This window comes from Cetorhinus maximus, chromosome 3, assembly GCF_964194155.1.
Source record: "Cetorhinus maximus chromosome 3, sCetMax3.hap1.1, whole genome shotgun sequence".
NCBI classification, from domain to species: domain Eukaryota; kingdom Metazoa; phylum Chordata; class Chondrichthyes; order Lamniformes; family Cetorhinidae; genus Cetorhinus; species Cetorhinus maximus.
The window spans coordinates 134,032,362-134,053,720 of NC_135881.1; the positions used below are offsets into that span (position 1 = coordinate 134,032,362).

At 39.7% G+C, this 21,359-nt stretch overlaps 1 protein-coding gene across 2 annotated transcripts in view; it reads left to right on the top strand.

Annotated features, from left to right (window-relative positions):
- Nucleotides 1-21,359, top strand: part of tax1bp1b (Tax1 (human T-cell leukemia virus type I) binding protein 1b) — a 711,119-nt gene that overhangs the window by 642,436 nt on the left and 47,324 nt on the right. For both annotated transcript variants that reach the window (XM_078539019.1, XM_078539018.1), the window contains exons 9-13: nt 1,884-2,129; nt 11,600-11,755; nt 12,390-12,501; nt 13,644-13,762; nt 19,640-19,762. In XM_078539019.1, the coding sequence (XP_078395145.1) occupies nt 1,884-2,129; nt 11,600-11,755; nt 12,390-12,501; nt 13,644-13,762; nt 19,640-19,762 (756 nt within the window). The remainder of the gene's footprint in view (nt 1-1,883; nt 2,130-11,599; nt 11,756-12,389; nt 12,502-13,643; nt 13,763-19,639; nt 19,763-21,359) is intronic.

Sequence of the window (21,359 nt, forward strand, 5' to 3'; positions counted from 1 at the left end):
ATCACACTGTCACCCAGGAAGGCCCACATTTTGCAGTCGCAACACATCACCTGCCCTGCCATTCTTAATGCATTTTAATTAACTAATTATTTAATTTTATTTGATTATTTATTTTCCTTTATTTAGTGCCTCTCCTTGCCAGCACTCACTGTGCTAATTTAAACCTTAGTAATAGAATAGACCTTTACCACTTTAAAAAATGTAAATTTTAAAATATTTTATTTTCTAATTTCCAACTATTTGCACACGGTACCCAACGGCTGTTACTCACCAGCCAATCAATTTACGGCTTTCCTATGATGTCACTGATCACTTTTTTCAAAACTGAAATTTCCTCTCTCCTCTAGAAGCCTTGCTGCCTTCACTTCTCTCTCCCGAAGTCTCGCTGTCAACATAACCAATGCTTGAAAGACATAGTCCTTTCTTAATAAATCAAACGTTTGAAATGAGTTCTTTTAAATTTGGGTCTCTACTACTTTTCATATTGCAGCTTCTATATTTGTGAATTTTGCTTCAAGATATGGTAGCCTGCCCGTTAAATTTTTCATGTACATTAGGGGATGGAATATATGTGCATGTGATTTATCTCAATTGGATCAGTTTCATACATCACAGAAGGAGGCCGTTCAGTGCATAATGATACTGCCTTTGTTGGGCTATCCAGTTTGTCCCATTCTGTGCTCTTTCTGCATAGCCATGTAAATTTCTCCTTTTTAAGTCCTTTGGAAAAGTTCTTCAAACCTAAATTGCACAGACTTGAAGTGGATGTTAACTCCTCACATTTTTGTCATCTTTTTTGTGTTTCTGTGCTCCTATGTCCCCACTTACAATTGGTTTTGTGCCTATCTAAACTCGTTACTAAATGCAATCTGACTACTGGTTTCTACAAAAATCACTGAAAATATTTTCTTCAATAATTAAAATCTTGAATATCTAGGTTTAATTTTGAGACCAATAATGAACTCATTTGGGTTTTGTTGGTGTTTAGAAAATGTCAGCTCTAATCAAATACACCTGAGATTCCTATTTCTATCTGCTGTGAAACAGGCAGGTGATGCACAAAATGAGAAGCAGACAAGAAATTTCAACCTTCGTCTTATTTCTTAAAAGCAAGAAGTTGAATGTTGAAAGACAAAAAAGCCTTCGAGCAAACAAAGGGTGGAAACAGTTTGAGAATAAGGAACCTCTGCCTTGTCCCCTACTTTGGCGGAGTGTGTTTTGAGGGCTGACAGTGAGGTGAATGACAGTGGAGCAAGGGAGACTGGAAAATAGCTTGGCAGTTGAAAGAGGAAGAGCTGGAGTAGTGATGTGAGGAAGAGGGTCTTTAGAAATGGGAATGGATAAAGGAGGTGTGAAGGGACATGCGATTGGGGCGGTGGATGTGAAGCTCAAAGTCCCTCATGAATTTTAACAAGGTAACCAAAAACACAATGTTAACTCCAAATAAATGTAACAATGTAGCAAGAAAGTTATTGTTAAGTGAAAGTAATGGGGCGATCCTTCTTGCCACATTATTACTAACATTTATTTTGAATTAACTTGATGTTTTTTGTAGGAAGATAGACTTCTCTGGAAAAAATATACCTATCATACATTGACAGTGTTGAACACCATTTTCAGAACTCATGACTAAAACTGACTATGCTTCGATTTGTCTTTATATGTATTTGCATCGTCTAACTTCTCAAAAATCCTAATGATCAAGTGGCTTGTAAGTTCTTTCAGCATTATGAAAAGAGCATTATTACTGGTGTGCTGTGATTAGCTGATGTTTTTTTCTTGTCACTACAATTTGGAATGCAATAAACATCCATATCTTTGGTTTGCTCAAATGGCCAAAACAACAGCTGTAATTATTTTCTCATGTCTGCTGTGATTTTCAGGATGAAGTATCCATTCTCCGTGAACGTCTACGCAGAGCTGAGGAACATGTGCAAGCAAGCGAGCAGAAAATTGCTTTGATGGCTCAGGAGCTTGCTGATACTTCCAACATTCGTGACAAAACCATGGGTGACCTGCACAGTGCACGAATAAAAATTGATTTGCTAAAAGAGGAACTTGCTGATACTGAGAATAGATATAAGGCAGAGATACAAGTGCTAAGATCTGCAATATCAAAAAAAGAAAGGGTATGTGTTATAACGTTTGCTTAGTTTTTCTCTTTTCAGATCTGGATATTAATCTTGTTGGATAAGTAAATTTTCTTTCCTTCCCCCTGTACACTCTCTTTCCCTCTTGTTCCGCCACGACCCCCAGGTAACGTTATTATGGCATCATTTACGAAGAAGAGCAGGGAAGTTATACTCAGTATTCTGGCCAATATTTATCCTCCGTCAACTCTCAAAAACAGATTCAAAAGCACTTTTCTCAATTGTACTGCTCTTCTTTTCTTTTTTTTTGCTTTATATAAATGAATGCTTGAGGCATACTCTTGTCTCTCATTCTTCACACATTCAAAGGAACTATCTTGAGACCTATTGGGCGATGAGTTTCTTTCTCAGCAAAGTTGAATTATCTAAGAGATTTCCTGAAATTTCCACAGATTTTAGAGTTCTATGCCTCTCATTGTCATAGCATCACACAGCTCCTCTCTGCTTTTGATCACTGTCAAATGTACAATGGAACATTCAATGTAAAAATGTGTTTCTGAGAAACAATTTGAGACAGAGAGCCACAAGAGAGACTGATTTTGAATTAAAATTTTTCTTCTACAATTGAATTTGCATATCTATATGTGGATATATCATAAAATCAGCATGGCTACAGTACAGAAGGAGGCCACTTGGCCCATCATGTCTCTGCTGGCTCTCTGCAAGAGCAACTCGGCCAGTTCCATTCCCTCATCCTTTCCTCAGAGCCCTGCAAGCTTTTTCTTTTCAGGTGCTTATCCAGTTCACTTTTGAAACCCCTGATTGTAACTGCCTCCAGCACCCTCTCAGGTATTGCATCCCAGATCATAAACACTCACCACATTGAAAAATTTTTCCTCAGGTCACCTCTGCATTTCCACCCTTACTTGATTCAGCATCCTCGGATGCACCCCATCCAGTGCTGGTAACTTATGGGGCTGACTTTTCCTGGCCCCATGGTGGCAGGTCTGGAGCCATGGGGGCTGGGAAAATACTGAGGAGGCATGTTGGGATAGCTCCTTGATGCTATCCTGCTGCCATCAAGTTTTCTATGGGCATCTTACCATCTCTTACCATCTTTTTACTGTTCATATGCTTATAGAAGATTTTTGGATTCCCTTTAAGTTAACTGCCAGCCTTTTTTCATACTCTTTTTGCCTCTGATTCCTTTTTCACTTCCTCTCTGAACTTTCTATATCCAGCCTGCTTCTCACTTATCAATCTGTCATACGCCCCTTTTTTCTGCTTCAATTTGCTCTGCATTTCTCTCATCACCCAGAGAACCCTGGCTTTGCTTGCTCTACATCTTTCCCCTTTGTGGCTCATTTATACTCAAACAGGTTCTGTAACAGTTTTTCTGCCAAGCTTTGATTCCAGTTTATTTTGGACAAGTCCGTTCTCACCCCAGTCCTTTAATCTTTACTTTTACTTTAGATTGCTCCTTGTCCTTTGCCGTAGCTAACCTGAATGTTATGATACGATGATCACTGTTCCCTAACAGCTCCTCGACTGACACTTGGTCCATTTGACCCACTTCATTCCGCAGATCCAGCAATACCTTCTTCCTCGTTGGTCTGAAAACAAATTGATAAGCAAATTCTCCTGAGACACACTTCAGAACCTCTTCCCCATCTCTCCCCTTTACATTATTATTATCCCAATTTATAATACCAAGAAATCCAATAGGGAATTAAGAAGATACTTCTTTACCAAAAAATGAATGTGGAGCTCGCTACCACAGACTGGTTGAAGTGAATAGTACATATAGACGCATTTAAAGGAAAACTAGACAAGGGAGTAGATAGTTATGATAAGTTTTGATGAGAGAGATGGGAAGAGTCTTGAGTGGAGCATAAAGACCACATAGACTGGTTGAGCCAAATGGTTTATTTCTATGCCGTATATCCTATGTAATCCATTATCACTATTCTATAGTTTTTGCAATTTTCTGTAATTTTCCTGCAAATTTGCTCCTTTTTTTAATTTCCCAATAGTTGATAGAGTACACCCAGTAGTGTAATGGCACCTATATTGTTTCTTAATTCTAACCAAATAGGTTCAGCATTTGACCCCTCCAGGACATCATAGCCCTACAACACAGTAACATCCTTCTTAATTACAGCCACCCCATCTCCTTTCTTTTCTTCCCTCTCTTTCCTGAACACCTTGTATCCAGGAATATTTCGTACAGCATTCTGCCCTTTTTTGAGTTGGGCCTCTGGCATCGCCATGACATCATGTTCCTATGTGGCTGTTTGTGCCTGCAGCTGATGTTCCAACAAGCTATAAATAACCTACAGTAACGAGGGGGATAGATAAAATCCCCCCCAGCCTTTCTATTTATTTGATCAATTATCTTTGTTTTCTAGCACATTATGACACAGCCAATTCTGAGTTGTTCAAATCCCAGAGGGAAACTTGAAATAACTGCCATAACCCATTTTTGCAATTTGTATGTTTCGAGATGCAAGCTTTGAATTCAGTAGTAATAAGACCACCGAGTCTCGAAGTTTTTTATAAAACTAAATTAAGCATTTATTAATACAAAGATTGAAAACACATACATACATCTACAAAATTACTACTATAATAACTACAAAAATCCCCTAATTAAGCTGACTCTCAATTATATCCCTGTTAAAGCAACAATAAATCTCATAGATTTAAACAGATGCCTGGCAAAGTACACCGTGGACAGTCACATTCAAAATGAGTTTCTTTCAGCTCTGGGTCCTTGCAAACAGCAGATTGAGGCTTGCAGACTGAAGACTTCTCACACTTGTTGGATCTTAAAATGCCCCTACTTTACACACAATCTCCTTTCTCCTTTTATTATATATCTTTCTCTTTGAATGTAAATTTTCCATTGTATCACAAGGCTTTTAACTTTACCTCTTCTAACAATAACATCCTTTCATCCTATCAATTTTATTAGTAAGCTGAAAAAAATAAATACATTGTTTGACGTCTTCTAGCTAGGTACAAGATTTCACCCACAGTCTTGAATGGTTTCTCATAACAAATGCACATTTACACTTTACCTTATACCCTACTTATGTTTACTTAATTAACAACGTTATACCCTCCTTACGTTTACCTAATTAACGTCTCAAAACTACTATGCATCAAAGCACCCAGACTAGCTGGCTTTAATCCAATTAAGTCACACACACCCCCCACTAGAAATCTGTTTTAAAATAATTTCCAATAACGTTATTATATCTTCTTGACAAGCAGTTAACATATTGGACTGGTGCTGTTTTCTGTAATTCATAATGGAAAAGGAGCACCTGTTTTAATATTTTAAATGTGAGTTGATCTCCAATTTGTCTTTTGAAAAAACAAACACTCAAATCACAGAATGAATCTGAAATTCACAATTACCTTTCCAATCTCAACCTCCTTCACCAAAAACCAATGGAACCGCATGATCGGAATCTGAACCTACAATTGGAATTTTTGACCTAAAAAATGGGTGCCAAAAGATGTCTTGGTAGCTGTTAAACAGCTGGCTAGTTCAAGCAATCTGATCTAGTCAACTCAGTTCCAATTATATTTCTTATTTGTTGGTTTTTGTCTGTTTGATTTAAATTGGCTTTCAGTTTTACGAAGGTTGGTGCTTAGCACTTATGATTCATTGGTAGATAAATCTTGAATTACATATGCTGGTATACACCAAATAGAATTGTTACAGATTTAAATATTCATCACTATCCCTCTCCCGAGCAATCCCACATGTTTTATGATCAAAACTTTTCTTTCACTCCTACATACCAGTTGTACAATACATATCTCAAAACTGCCTTGTTCAGCAGTTTCATTTCATCACATGTCTCATCTAACATTTTAACAAAAAAAATCTTTTTCTTTCCTTCAGCTGTGAAGGATCACAATCTTCAACAACTCATGGGTACCAACACCCTCTGGATCTTTCTTCCCCTTCACTTCCCTCTGATCCCATCTCTACATCTAATCTTCCCCCTTGCCTTTTATTCACAATAACCTCTGACTTTCCCCTGAATGATATCTCCTTGGGAAAGGCCTCAGCTTCATCCCTTCATGCTCCCATCTCAATGAATTTCAAACTTAGCATGGAGCAGGCTTGAGGGGCTGAATGGCCTATGTTATGACCACAGCCGGTGTTAATTGCTGCGCAAGTTAAATCCCAGAGGGAAACTTGGCTTACGGGCCATACCCTTTTTTTTGTACTCTGAAAACGAGAAGAAGATATACTATTCTCAGCAGTAAGAAGTCCAGTAACACTTTTCGGATTTTAAAAATTAAAAGTAAATGAAGTAAATAAGAATAAAAGAAAACTTAAGCACACGAGATTACAGTTACACAATTAAGGTTAGTCTTGTAAAATGTTTCCCCAGAAACTCTACCTGGTTAAACCCACAAGTAAACCTCCAGACAACGCTCCGTTATAGGTGTTAGCTCTATAAAAATCCCATAATATTACACAAGGCAAACTGCTGGAGTCTCAATAAAGGCATACCACATGTCCTCTGCCCTCATTCACTCTGCAGTGGAATCCACTTAAGAATAAAACTGCTTGTTGCAGCCCAAGACTTTTCTGCCTTTACTGGATGGTTGATTCAAACTGCACCTCCTCCCAGCCGATAGCTAACAGCTGTAGCTCAACAACTCAGACAGCTCCAGCTACCTCTAAACATAAGCTCTCCACAGTCACTCTAAAATACCTTTTTTTCCCTTTCATCTCAGGTTCCATTATTCTCACACCTCTCTGAAACTTAAATCCTTCCAAATATAAAACCTTTTATGTCTCTATCTTGTCTTTGCTTTCGAGTCAATAAAATATAATATCCCCACTACTATTTACCTATCTAACTCCTGCAAGATGCAGACATGTTTCTTTTTACCTCTGACTCCCCTTTGATATTCAAACAATCTCTCACTTATCTAAAAATGCAAATGTTAGATCTAAGATATTTACTTGTACCATAAATCTAACGCATCTATCTTTTCATGTTTTAAACCCTCCAGAAAACCTGACAGCCTATCAGTCTTTTGCTCAGCTTATTAAATCATACACACACACATCCAACCTTCTTTACAGAATAACACAATATTCCCCAAAAGTTTTTTTTTTTAAATCAATCCTCACACCTACTTCTGTTCCTAATTTGTATGATTGATTGTTTTCTTCTTCTGTCACTTTTACCCCTGCACCCAGTTCTTTGACCAGGAGTCCTCCCCTGCCCTTAAACCTGTCTCCATTGTCTCCCTCCACCTGGACCCCTCCCTCTGGCCCCCTACCCGTGCTTGATTTTTTACATTGAGAACCGCAGGTGTAACATTGGCTACCTCAATTTCTCTGTTGCCCTACTGCTGACCTCTGACCTGTTTCCCCCTGAAGTAACTGGACTCTGTTCCCCCAGGTCCAAACCTAACTGCCATCAAACCTCCTGATAAGGGTGGTGCTGCTGTTGTTGCCTGGCAAACCAATCTCTTCCAGTGGCCAAAAGTCAACTACCCAACATTTCCTCCTAATGAACCATGACCCCACCACCACAAGCTATCGTCTCCAGGTTTGTCATTGACATCTCCTCTGAAGATCTTCCCTCTACAACCTTCATTCTCAGTAGTCCTCCAACATCGAATATCCAACTTCGATCTTCTTTCCAGGACCCATAAATCAGACTGCTCTGGTAAACCTATAATTTCAGCCTGTTCCTGCCTGACTGAATTGACTTCATTTTTCCTCGTCCAGTCTCTTCCCACCTACATCCATGACTATTCTGATGCCCTCTCTCACTTTAACAGTTTTGTTTCTTGCCCCTAATTATCTCCACTTCACCATAGATGTCCAATCTGTCTATGCCCCCCAGGGCGGTCTGACGGCTCGCCACTTCTTCCTTGAACGGAGACCCAACCAGTCTCCATCCACCACCATCTTCCTCCACCTGGCTGGACTTGTTCTCACAATGAAACTTCTCCTTTAAATCCACTTACTTCCTCTATATAAAAGGAGTTTCTCTGGGTACTCATATGGGTCCTACCTACGCCTACCAGTTTTGTGGGATATATGGAATGCTCCTTGTTCGAGTCCTACTTGAGCCCTGTCCCTCACCTCTTTTTCTGGCACATTGACGCCTATCGTTCTCAACCTGAACAGGAAAATTTAATCAACTTTGTTTCCAATTTGCACCCTTCTCTCACCTTCACAAGGCCTGACTCTTCCCTTCCCTTGGAGGTAAGCTATCAATGTATATTCACTACAAGCCCACTGACTTCCACAGCACCTTGACTACACTTTCCCACACCCTGCTTCCTCTAAGAACTCTATTCTGTAAAATTTGGCAGATGAAGCCTAATGTGGGAAAATGTAAAGTTCACTTTGGCAGGAAGATTAAAAAAGCAGAGTATTACTTAAATGGAGAACGACTGCAGAATTCTGACATGCAGAGGGGTCTCGGCGTTCTCACGCATGAGCCACAAGAAGTTAGTATGCAGGTACAGCATGTAATTGAGAAGGCTAATGGAATGCTCTCCTTTATTACAAGAGGAATTGAAAATGGAAGGAATGCAGTAATGGTTCACCAGACTGATTCCTGGGATGGCGGGATTGACGCCTGAGGAGAGATTGGGTCGGCTAGGCATGTATTCATTGGAGTTTAGAAAGATAAGAGGGAATCTCATTGAAACATAAAAAAATTCTGACAGGGTGGGACAGACTGGATGCAGTTTCCTCTGGCTGGGGGGGTCTAGAACAGGGGGTCACAATCTCAGGATATAGGGTAGGTCATTTAGGACTGAGACGAGGAGAAATTTCTTCACTCAGGGTGGTGAATTTGTGGAATTCTCTACCACAGAAGGATGTGGAGGCCAAGTCATTGAACATATTTAAGGAAATAGATTGATTTCTAGACTCTAAAGGTGTCAGAGTATGGGGAGAGAGCGGGAGTATGGCGTTGAGATAGAGGATCAGCTATGATATTGAATGGCAGAGCAGGCTTGAAGGGCTGAATGACTTACTCCTGCCCCAATTTTCTATGCTTTCTATAAAAGTAAAAATGGTATGCTTCATTTATACAGGCATTGGAGAGACATGGTCTCAAATATTGTGTGCAGTTTTGGTCTCCTTATTTAAGGAAGGATGTAAATGTATTGGAGGCGGATCAGGGGAAGTTTACTATGTTGATACCTGGAATGAGCAGGTCATCTTATCAGACAAGGTTAGAGAGACTGTGCTTGTTTCCGCTGGAGTTTGGAAGAGTGAGAGGTGACTTGATTAAGGTATATAAGATCCTGAATGGTCCTGACAAGGTGGACGTGGAAAGGATGTTTCCTCTTGTGGGTGAGTCCAGAACTATTGGGCACTGTTTTAAAATTAGGGGTTGCCTTTTAGGACAGAGATGAGGAGAAAGTTTTTCTGAGGGTTGTGAGAATTTGGAACTCTCTGCCTCAGAAGGTGGTGGAAGCAGGGTCACTGAATATTTTTAAGGCAGAGGTACATAGATTCCTGTTAGGCGAGTGAATCAAAGATTATCCGGAGTGGATGGGAATGTGGAACCTGAAACACAAACCGATCAGCCATGATCTTATTGAACACCAGAGCAGGCTCAAGGGGCTGAATGGCCTACTCCTGCTCCTATTTTATATGTTTGTATGTTCTCCCAGTTCCGCCATCTTGATCACATCTATTTGGATGATGCAACCTTCCATACCAGTGCTTCTGATATGTCTTCCTTTTTGCTCAAAGTAGACACTGCCACCCCCGGACTATGTCCGTCCCATTTCTGGCACTTCTGCTTTCACCTCTTTCCCTCACATCCAGAACTGTGATAAGGTTCCCCTTCTGCCTCACCATCCTATGTACTCAACCGATCATCCTCCATCATTTCTGCCACCTTTAGCATAATGCTACCACCAAACACACCTTCCCTTCCTGTCCCTTTTCAGCATTCCAAAGGGACTATTCCCTTTGTGATACTTGGTCCACTTCTCAGGCGCCACCAACACTCCTTCCACTTCCCACAGCACCCATGCAAGGCAGGAGATGCACCTGTCCTTTTACCTCCCCTCTCTTCGTTATTCAAGGCCCAAAACATCCCTTCCAGATGAAACAGCGATTTACTTGTGCTTCTTTTCATTTAGTATACTGTGTTTGCCATTCACGATGCTGTCTGCTGTACATTGGGAAGACCAAATATAGATTGGTTGACTGCTTTGCAGCACACATCCATCCAGTCAGTTTGCAAGCTTGTCTCTGATCTCCTGGTTGCTTGTCATTTTAATTCTCCACTGTGCTCTGATGCTGATCTCTCTGTCCTCAGGATACTGCAGTACTCCAGTGAAGCTCAGTGTAAGCTCGAGGAGCAGCACTTCATCTTTCAGTTAGCCACTTTACAGTTTTTCAGATCCAATGTTTAGCAATTTCATAACATAACCTTTGCCCCCATTTTGTTTTCCTTTTCTGCAGGTTCCAGTTTTGTTCTAGTTTTTTCTCTTGTATTTGCTTTTGGATAGCATTAAGACACATTTTTTGTTTCTTTACTTGTCCCATTACAACTCCCTTTTGCCCTGCACCACTAACTCTTTTGTCATTTAATCACTCCAGTCTTCCACCCTGTCACAGACCTTCCATTTTGTTGTTTTACCAACCTCTCCCCTTTCACTTGCCTAAAACCTATTACATTTCTAATTTTTTTCCTGGTTCTGATGAAACTTTAACTCTTTTTCTCCACAGATGCCTCCTGACATGCTGAGTATTTCTAGTGCTTTCTGTTTTTATTTCAGATTTCCAGCATCCATAGTATTTTGCTTTTGTACCACTTTGTAATTTAGCAGGAATAACAATGAGAACTGGATATTGTGATCCTTGCACCAAGTCCTATGTGCTCTTTTCCAATCTTCCAAAATGTGGACTAATTAGCGGTTAGTAAGACGAGGCTAAGTTGATTTATTTTGCACTAAGTGGATGTGGACTGTGATTACCTCCTGAAAGCATCTAAAACAAAATAACTGATACCCTGTTGTTCCAGATGTGGATAATAATTTCAGTCATTACCAGTTGGGTGAGCTCATTAACATTCCGATTGTCCCCTTGTCCAAGTAGCTCCCCTATGCGACTGTTACATTGGATTTCAAATCTTTGTGAACTAGCTTCAATTTAAAAGCAACAGCATAATATAGTTCATATCTGTATCCTTTCTGTAGAAACATGGAGCAAATCCCAAAATGGAACAGTGCTGTATGGAAATTGGCAAGTTAATTCAAACTTTATGTATGTTCAATAAGGTATCATATGAAGTCCTTGAAGACAAAAAGCTTGGAATGCTCCTGCCTTAAAGAGATGCAGATTCACCTTAGCAGCAGAATAATATATGATACATTGCATGGTATAACATAAAAACGCTTATCATTTGACTTACTGTGAGCAATGCCAAAGGGTATTTAATAGTGCACTTGAAAAGAACTAAATATTTTACAAAAATTGATGCTAGGGTTCTGCAGTGGTTGACAGTACAGTGGAGCAAGAGCTGCATAAAGAAGTTGAAGATTTAAAGCTTAGGTTGCAGATGGCTGCTGAACATTACAAAGAGAAATACAAGGACTGTCAAAAACTGCAAAAGCAAGTTGTCAAACTCACAGAGCAGTTGGTGAGTATAATGTTTATTTTAAACTACTGAGGGGTGGTAATGCAACAAATTAGAATGATTAAAATCTAAATTTGTACATGTTGCTTTATAAATATGAGCATTATAATTAGCAAGACTATCTTAATCTCTGTGGGAATTTCACATGGTCGGAAAAGCGGGACAGCTTAGAGAGCTCATGGAAAGCTTGATGTTTTCTGTGGAGCATCATGAGTAATTGTGATCAGGAGTCTAATACAAGAAGAGAGATTTAACAGCATGTGGCAGTGCTCATATCTTTATTTGAAGCTGTCCAGCAGAAGTATAACTGACAGTAAAGTCACAGTTCCAAAAGCATGAGAAAGAAATTAGACTTTTGCAAACATTGAAGGCACGAAATTAATGGGGGGGGGTGGTGGTGGTTTGAAAGCACTATGGCTTTAATAATCACTGGATCCTTTTATGAAGCTAAAGTATGGAATTCTATTACAATCTGTCGTTTTGTATTCTGACTTTGGAGTAGGAGTTATTTGGCGATGGAAGAAAATGCAGGATTACTTAGCTTCTGTTCATTGCGTCATTCCTTGAAAATGATGTCTTGATGTCATACAAAAGCAAAGTTATAGAGTATTCTAACCACACATCATCACATTAATAGGAAGAGAAGAAAAATGAAACGTTCTCTAAGAAGCAGAAGTTAACTGATAATGGGACGAACACTGAATCGCCTCCAGTGTCTGCAGCAGACTTTATTCAAGATTCTTCTCCAGGTACCTGGGCAATCATTTAGGTTCCAGCTGTAGAGATAAATTAGCACTGTTTAATCTCCTGAAATATTGCTTACAGATTTTTTATTATATATATATATACAAAATATACATACACATAACATTCCATTTATAGAAGATATATTTCGTCTTGCATACTTTGTGCATCTCTCGTAAGCTTTTCATTTGCTTCCACTCACAATTGAAGTTGTGAACTGATTTTTGCAGTGAATAAGGACAGAGGCAAACTAAGTAAATATTTAGTGATGTTCAAACAAATATTCCACCATTTGCTTGTACTGCATATTTATCTATTTATTTAGTAATGGGCAGACATTCCTCCCATCAAAATTTTTTTCATTTGCAATTGTGGAACACGTTTTTAAAGTGTTTTTGTATCCCCAAAAAAAATGACCGGCAAAACATCTCCATAGTTAGCACTTTTTTACTGAAACAGGTCAAATGCCCACTGTTTCCCAGCTGGTTCTTGGTGTTCTTCCAGGGCCCTATCAGTCCATAACTGATTGTGTTGCTTACAATGATAAGATTGCAATATGACATACACAGAATGGTCACATAATTTCAATTGGCCAGTGAAATTGCTACCATGTGCTTAATTTGGTGTTAGTTTTATAAACGATAAGCTCTTTCTAAGCTATATACAGCTTTTAAAAGAAAATGAATAAGCACTGGAGGGGAATAAAATTGCAGGACGACTGGGAAATAGCGAGGGAATGGAACTCAGTAAATTGCTCTATCAGAGTGCCAACATAGACTTGGCAAGCCAAATGGCCTCCTTCTGTGCTGTAACCATTCTATTATTCTTGGTATTGCTGAAATACTTGCCCATAACATTCTCAGCAACAGAAGCCACATTCAAGCAACAAATTATTATTTTTCAAAATAAAACATTTTCTCTGCTACTGAATTCAATGCATTTAAATGTTTGAACTGCCTTCTTGGTGCCAAAATTTGAAAATGTCCAGTTGCCCTGGCATTGATTGGCTGTAATCAAATCAGCAAAATGTTTTTTAAAACAATAAATTGCTTGTTTGGGGATTAACAAATTAAAACTTGATTAATTTTTAGTTATTGTTTATTTAATTGTCAATGGCATAGTAAACATCTTGGCCTTTTCCTTACAGTCATGCCAGCTCCATTCGACCATACATTTGATCTCTTGGTGCAGACACAAATAAGTAAAATGAGTAAAGAAATAACTGAGAAAACTGAGAAGTACAAGAAATGCAAACAGATGTTGGCTGTAAGTAAAACAATTATCAGAACTTGTGTTGTAAAACCTCGCCATGTATTACAGGTTGATTGGGATGAAAACTTTCAAAAGGCATTTGATACAGTGCTGCACGACAGACTTGTGAGCAAAGTTAAAGCTCGTGAAATAAAAGGAAAAGTAGCAGCATGGGTGTGAAATTGGCTGAGTGAAAGGAAACAGAGTCATGGTTAATGATGTTTTTCGGGCTGGAGGAAGGTTTGTGGTAGAGTTCCCCAGTGATCAGTGCTGGGACCCTTGCTCTTCCTGATATATATTAATGAGCTGGAACTTGGGGTCTGGGGCACAATTTGAAAGTTTGCGGATGATATGAAACTTGGGAGCATTGTGAACTGTGAGGAGGATAGTGTAGACCCACAAAAGGACATAGACAAGTTGGTGGAATGGGTGAACAAATGGTGGGTGAACAAGTGGCAGATGAACTTCAATGCAGAGAAGAGTGAAGTGATTCATTTTGGTAGGAAGAACATAGAGAGACAATATGAAATAAAGGATAAACCTCCGAAGAGATGCTGGAGCAGAGGGACCTGGGTGTATAAGTGCATAAGTTATTGAAAGTGACAGGACAGGTTGAGAGAGTGGTTAATAAAGCATCCTAGGCTTTATTAATAGGGGCATAGAGTACAAGAGCAAATTGTCTGTGGTGCTACTCACACTAAGGCAAAAAGTGCCCCCTTTTTTAAAACAAGAATATGTATATTTACATTTATATATAAATAAAATGATATATTTTTTCATTCTTGGCATATGGTCAGATTAGCACTTATTGTCTATTTCTCGTTGCCCTCGGGAAGGTGGTGTTGGTTCTTTTGAGCTGCTATAGTCCATAGGGTGAAATTGATTCAGCAATGCTGTTAGCTAGGGTTTTCCAGGATTTGGCCTCCTTGATAAAAAAGGAACAGCAATACATGTCCAGGTAAAGATGAAGGGCTAGATTTTGTGTTGGCTTGGAAATGTGAGTTGGGCCGTTTTCTGACTTTGAAAACCCGTGACAGTTGCCTCTGGCCATACCTGCCACATTTTTGCCTCCTGGAGTTGTGGGCAGGCAGGGTTCGGGTTTCCTGGCTCCAGAGGCAGCATTAGAGGAGTGCTGATGCTGAGCAGGCTGGCTAAAAAGTCTCCCTTGGTTCACTGGGACATCGACCCAGCTCTCCAATGTAGTTCTTATGCACCACTCGCCTTCCTAACACCCAAAGCCTCTCCAAGTCCCCTATGCCCTCCCCTTCCATAGCCACTTACCCAGTATCACTATGTACAGTCTTCAGGAGCCCTGTCATAGCAATGGGGTTCCTTTTACAATTATGCAGCTCTTCAAGGCTTTTCCCTGCCTGGTTGATGCTCTGCAATTACAAATTTGAAAAAATAAATCTTTTTATTAAGAACTTCCACCTCCCTGAGGAGGCTTCAGGCCAATCCATATCCAACAGCCTGATCTGAAAACTCTGCTCCTTTTTGACAACGACAAATTCAACCACAGGAGCTGAGACAATCCGCACCATTCCAAAACAATCAACAGCATTCTAAATAAAACAATTCACAACATTCTTTTTAAAAAAAAAAGTCAGTTCACGCTACCTCCCAATGTTAATGGATCCTTTTTAAAAAATTCCAGGATCAAGATCCGTACCTTCACCAAAAACTAATCTGTTCTTTCTTGACCATACTGTGTACCAAGTTCGTTTTAATTTGTCCATTAGTGGCAGAGGTAACAATGGAGGCTATTGAAACTGCAAAAATAAATGGCCCTGTTTTTTCTGAGCTATACCAGATGTCCTGTCCATCAAAGCAGCCCAGGAGCAGGTGTCTTTTTTAAGTGAAAGCTTACAGGCGGTTTCTTTCCCCCAAATTTAATGGGCTGTTAACAGTTAAATCACTTCAGATCATGACAGTAGAGTTCCCAAACACTCTTTTCAGTTTTGAATGCATAATGACACTTTTCTGAATGGGTAAAGTACTCCTATGCATCTTGACACTTGCCCAATTATGGTCAATATAATGGTCAATGTACATTTACAAGAAGAGTCTGATGGTCATGCACTGCAGTAAAAACACAACCAACTATAAGACAGCATCTAATGATGACGTTTGAAGGTGTCAAACCATTTAAAACTTAATTGTCAAAATGTTTCCAACTCCTCAGCAGGCTTCCCCCAAGGTTCACAAGCTGTCAAACAAGTCAGTTTTTCAGAAGCCTGGGGGACGGGAAAAAGATTTTCCTGACGGCTGTCAATAGCGACCCAGTTGTCAGCTGACGTGCATGAGGGTTCGCCACCCAAGATGTTCCCAACCACAAAAATAGCCATATGAAATGGCATGGGGTCGGGAAAGCATAGAAAATTCACAGTCCCAACAAAAAAAGCAAAGTTTTTTCCATTCCCACCTTCATGAGGAAATGAAAATCCAACCTCAAGTGTGACTTGGAAGGGAACTTGTTGACGTTCCCATGTATCTGCTACCCCCTCTTTCTAGGCAGTGGAGGTCACAAGTTTGGGAAATGCTGTCAAAGAAACATTGGTGAGTTGTTGAAGTGTATCCTGTAAATATTACACATTCCAACCATGTTACATTAGTGATGGAGGGATTGAATGTTTAAGTAAGTGGATGGGGTGCCAGTCAAGCAGACTGCTTTGCCCTGGACACTGCTGAAGTATTTGAATGTTGTTGACATGCAGACAAATCAAGATTGTTCCAGTTGTACTTCTGACTTGTAGGTGACAGGTTTAAGGAGCCAGGGGTTCAGCTGCCTGCTGCAGAATGGCAAATTTGTGTGCTAAACTAGTACTCATGGCACGTGGCTAGCCCAGTTCAGTTTTTTGGCATGGATGTTGATAAGAATAGGACTTCATGGTAGTGTCACTTCAAGTGCGTACCCAAGTAGCCTTTAAATGCAAAATGGGTTTCTGGCTGTACCACCCTTTTGGGCAGTGAGTTACAAACACTCATCACCGTCTGGGTCAAAAAGTTTCTCCTCAATTCCCCTTTAATCTTCTGCCAATTACTATGGGTTGGATTTTGTCTGAGCTTTGAGACAGGATTTGGCAGCGTTTGTTCTGCCTAACCATTTTCTGTCAAAAAGTCGTGTGTAGCCATTTACCTATGATGACTCCATAAAGCAGTCTCAGTAAAACTTTGCAGTGTTATATGACAGCCTTGTGACACTTATTGCAGTAGTTAGTCTCTGCTGCAGGTGCATGCTCTAACCAACTCTAGGTGCAGCTGCAGAGGAATATTATTTTTACTTTCAATCCTTCCTCACTTTTGCATAATTCAACATTTTAGATGGCCAGCTAGATTAATTTCTGTTGGGGCGTATCTTTATTTTAATTTTTTGTGACCCATCGCTTTTGTACATTTAGCATCATCGCTTTTGTCTACTGGGCAGCACAGCTATTCATGTCAGCTACTTCAGCAGCCCATCTAACTCTAACCTGTTACCCATTGCTTCTAACTGTTCCTGGCCTGATTTTTGGCTGTCCCATTGCTCCTCAAAGCCTGTACCTGACCTCTCTACCTGTTGCCTGACACCTGGGAGACTGTTGTTCTTTGCTACCTCTGGGGTGACCTTTGACTGTTGTTCTTTAGCCCTTGCATACCCGCTCATAATTTTTTAAATGTAGGAAATGTTATTTTTGCGCTGATACAGATAACAGTAGTCCTATGACTGGTGACAGCTGGACCTTACAGAGTTGAAGGTGAGCTCTATTTGTTAAGAAGCAATTACAGATTCTACCTGAATGCTGCTAACAGATGAAAATATCACAAACATTATGGGTTTAGTAACTGGAGTTGGGAGTGTGGTGGGTTATGACGCTGTGTTTTAATCTTTTCCTTTATCGCACATTGAGCCCAGATTGAAAGTCATCTTCCGTCTGCTGCCTGTAAGGATATCCCATAAAACTATTTCAGACAGTTTAAAAGTGCACATTGAGCACAAATTTGCAATTTCATTCAGAGCTGTCTTAAGAATGACAGCTGTGGAGAGGAATGCAGCAGAGGTTATTGGAAGGGAGTAGAGAAAATGTCATTCCACATCAAATACGTTCTCTGTCAAAACTGGAAAGCTTAGTGCTGACATTGGCTAGTCTTTGATTTTAGATAACCATTCAGATTTTTGATAGAATGAAGAACAATCTTATATCAACGTTGAGATAGCCTTTACCCTTCATTTCATACAAATAACATCTAGGAGTAACACTGATCAAATGTAACGGTTGAAAATTCCCAGAAGAAAAGGGTGCTGTAGCTTGTTTGAATTCTGCATGCATTCAAAGCCCAAGCAAACAGGACTCAAAACTGTAGGTCAGACACATGGTTAAGTGCAGGAGATTGTGGTTGATTCTTAAATTACAGTATTTAAGTGTGAATTTCAGCCAGAGTAGTGGCTGCTGTTACAGTCTCTGCTTCATGTTCAGACCTTAGCAGTATATAAGCTAACTGAAATTTCATCTTTGATTGACATGGCAGAACATCTCAAAGATTTTGTCTCCCTTATCCATACATTGAGCATGCTTAACTAACACTGATCTTAGATAAGTGGAGGATTGGATGAAGGAAAACATTGATTTCACATATTTTTCTTGTTTTCCTTCCATTTCTGAATGCATGGACTTTTGCTTGGGTGTGATTCAATTGGATTTGTATCCCTTCTTTCTCATTACTCTTTCAAATAACTACTGTAAACCTACTTAATAAGTCACAAGAGGCTATTGAATAGTGGGTAGCCAAATATTGCCAGACCCAGTTCTGTCCTCACTTAATGACTCCAGATGCTTTCTAGCAGGGGTACTATATAACAGTTAGAAGTATAAACTCTGGTTGATGACCTCCCCAGCCCGCTCTCAGTAATATGGGTTGGTGCATTTATTCATTAAATCCTCTGTTCTGAAAAATGTCCAGCAGGATGTATCCTAGTAAATACAGTTGGTAAGGATCTTATGGTAGAATTTCAGCAGGGGATTTCTCGATTAACTGCTATAACTTTACCCAAAGATTCGCAAAAGCCTTAACTTCTGGGATTTCTCCAACAAAAATTTACAATGGACAATTGAGAGAACCCTTATAGAAATCAGCAAAGATTAGTTTTCTGTTCTGCCTATTCATACCTAGAGAAGTCTTAGTCCAGACCACTGATTAGGAAGGCTTTCAAATAGATGTTTTGGAGTGTAAATCTGAGGAGATGCATGTATCTTGTGGATGTCAATTGACAAATTAGACATAATTATGCTTGTTCATCCTGCTGTGACCATTTATTCCATGTGGACAGAATGTGTGTTGCTTTGGGTTTTGGATGACTAATGCCATTTCTTTTGAATATTTTCCCTTGAAGCAACAGCGAGTTTTATGCATCGATTCAAAAGGCAGACATAGACATTGCCATAGAGTATTCCCACTACCTTCACTGCGCCATGTGTGATTGTATCCACTAAACTTAAAGATTGATGCAGGAAGCTTGGATTTAATGTTGGGTGGATGAATGGGACCTCAGATTATTTGATTAGTTGGGGGATGCATGTGGTGAAAGTTATTTCTGATTTTAGACTAGGGAAATAACTCTCAGGAGTCAAGCAGTATTATAAGCCTTTTTTGGCTTTTGCAGTAAAGCATCTACTCAGTTACTAGCTTTTAGAAACGCAATTCTATCTGTTGAAAGTATGTCTGTCCCTTTTCCCTGATGACAGAAAATGTGTTTTACTTTGGTATAATAGAATTGTGTGATCACATTGTAAATCTGTTTATGATTAATGCGTGTTGAAATAACAGAATTAAACAGAGCATCAAGTGGGAGATGAAAGAACTTACTCAGATGTACTTTCTATTGACAATATTTTTTTGCCTGTTATCTTTCCTCAGGAAGAGAATGAAAGAAGTCATGCATTTGCTGAAGAACTGGCTTATATCCAGCAAAAATTGAATCAGCAGTTAAAAATAAACAATGACTTTAAACAAGAAGCTGCAGAGGACATTCAATATAAGGTAAAACCATTCAGCAGTATTCAAATCAGAAAACTAATGGGTGATGTTCTTTGGCATACTTGTCCCTCAGCTTTGTTGATCAGAAAATAAATGTTGCAGTCCTCCTGTGCCATGAAACCTCAAACCTGTGGAAAGTCCAGGAATAACTGTAGAAAGATACATAAGTTAAATTAGATGAAATGTTTATTTGCTAAGATAAATAGGTGTAAAGCATTTAAAAGAACTTAAAATGCAGTGTAATCTTCCCCTCATTCTGTTGAACATGAATGAAATCTTTCCCCTCTTCCTGGCTCCCTCCCTCTCCCTGGCTCCCTAGCTGCCCCACTTTCCCCTCCCCCAACAACTATTTTCTCTCACCCCACCTCCTTTGCCCTTCCTTAAATACGAACAAGAAGCAGGAGTAGGCCATTCAGCCCCTCGAGCCTGCTCCACCATTTAATAAGATCATGGCTGATCTGATAGTAACCTGAAATCGGCATCCCACCTACCACTAGGGTAATCTATCATCCCCTTGCCAACAATCTATCTACTTCTGCCTTAAAAAATATTCAAAGACTCTACTTCCATCTACTTCCTTTTCAGGAAGAGAGTTCCAAAGACTCACGACCCTTCGAGTGAAAAAATTTCACCTCATCTCTGTCTTAAAGGAGTGACCCCTTATTTTTAAACAGTGACCCCCTAATTCTAGATTCTCCCACAAAAGGGAACATTTTCTCCACATTCACCCTGTCAAGACCTCTCAAGACCTTATGTTTCAATCAAGTCGCCTCTTACTCTTCTAAACTCCAGTGGATACAAACCTAGTCTGCCTAACCTTCCCTCGTAGGACAACCCACCCATTCCAGGTATTCGTCTGGTAAACCTTCCCTGAACTGCTTCCAATACATTTATATCCTTCTATTACATTCTAACGTTCTATTACCTTTCCTAACTACTTGCTGTACTTGCATACTAGCCTTTTGTGATTTATGCACTAAGACACCCAATCCCTCTGCATCTCAAGAGCTCTGCAATCTCTCACCATTTAGATAATATGCTTCTCTTTTATTCTTCCTACCAAAATGGACAATTTCACGTTTTCCCACATTATACTCCGTCAACCTGACCTTTGCCCACTCACTTGACCTACCTATGTCTGTTTGTAGCCTCCTTATGTCCTCTTCATAGCTTACTTTCCCTACCTATCTTTGTGTCATCAGCAAATTTGGCAACCGTCCCTTTAATCTCTTCATCCAAGTCATTTATATAAATTGTAAACAGTTGAGGTCCCAGCACTGATCCCTGTGGCATGCCACTTGTTACATCTTGCCAGCCTGAAAAAGACCCATTTATGCCTACTGTCTGCTTCCTGTTAGCCAGCCAATCTTCTATCCATGCCAATATATTACCCCCTATACCATAAGCTTTTATTTTCAGCAATAACCTTTGATGTGGCACTTTATCAAATGCTTTCTGGAAATCTAAGTACAGTACATCCACCGGTTCCCCTTTATCCGCAGCACATGTTACTCCCTCAAAGAACTCCAATAAATTGGCTAAATACAATTTCCCTTTCACAAAACCATGTTGACTCTGCCTGATGCAGAGCTTATCCAAG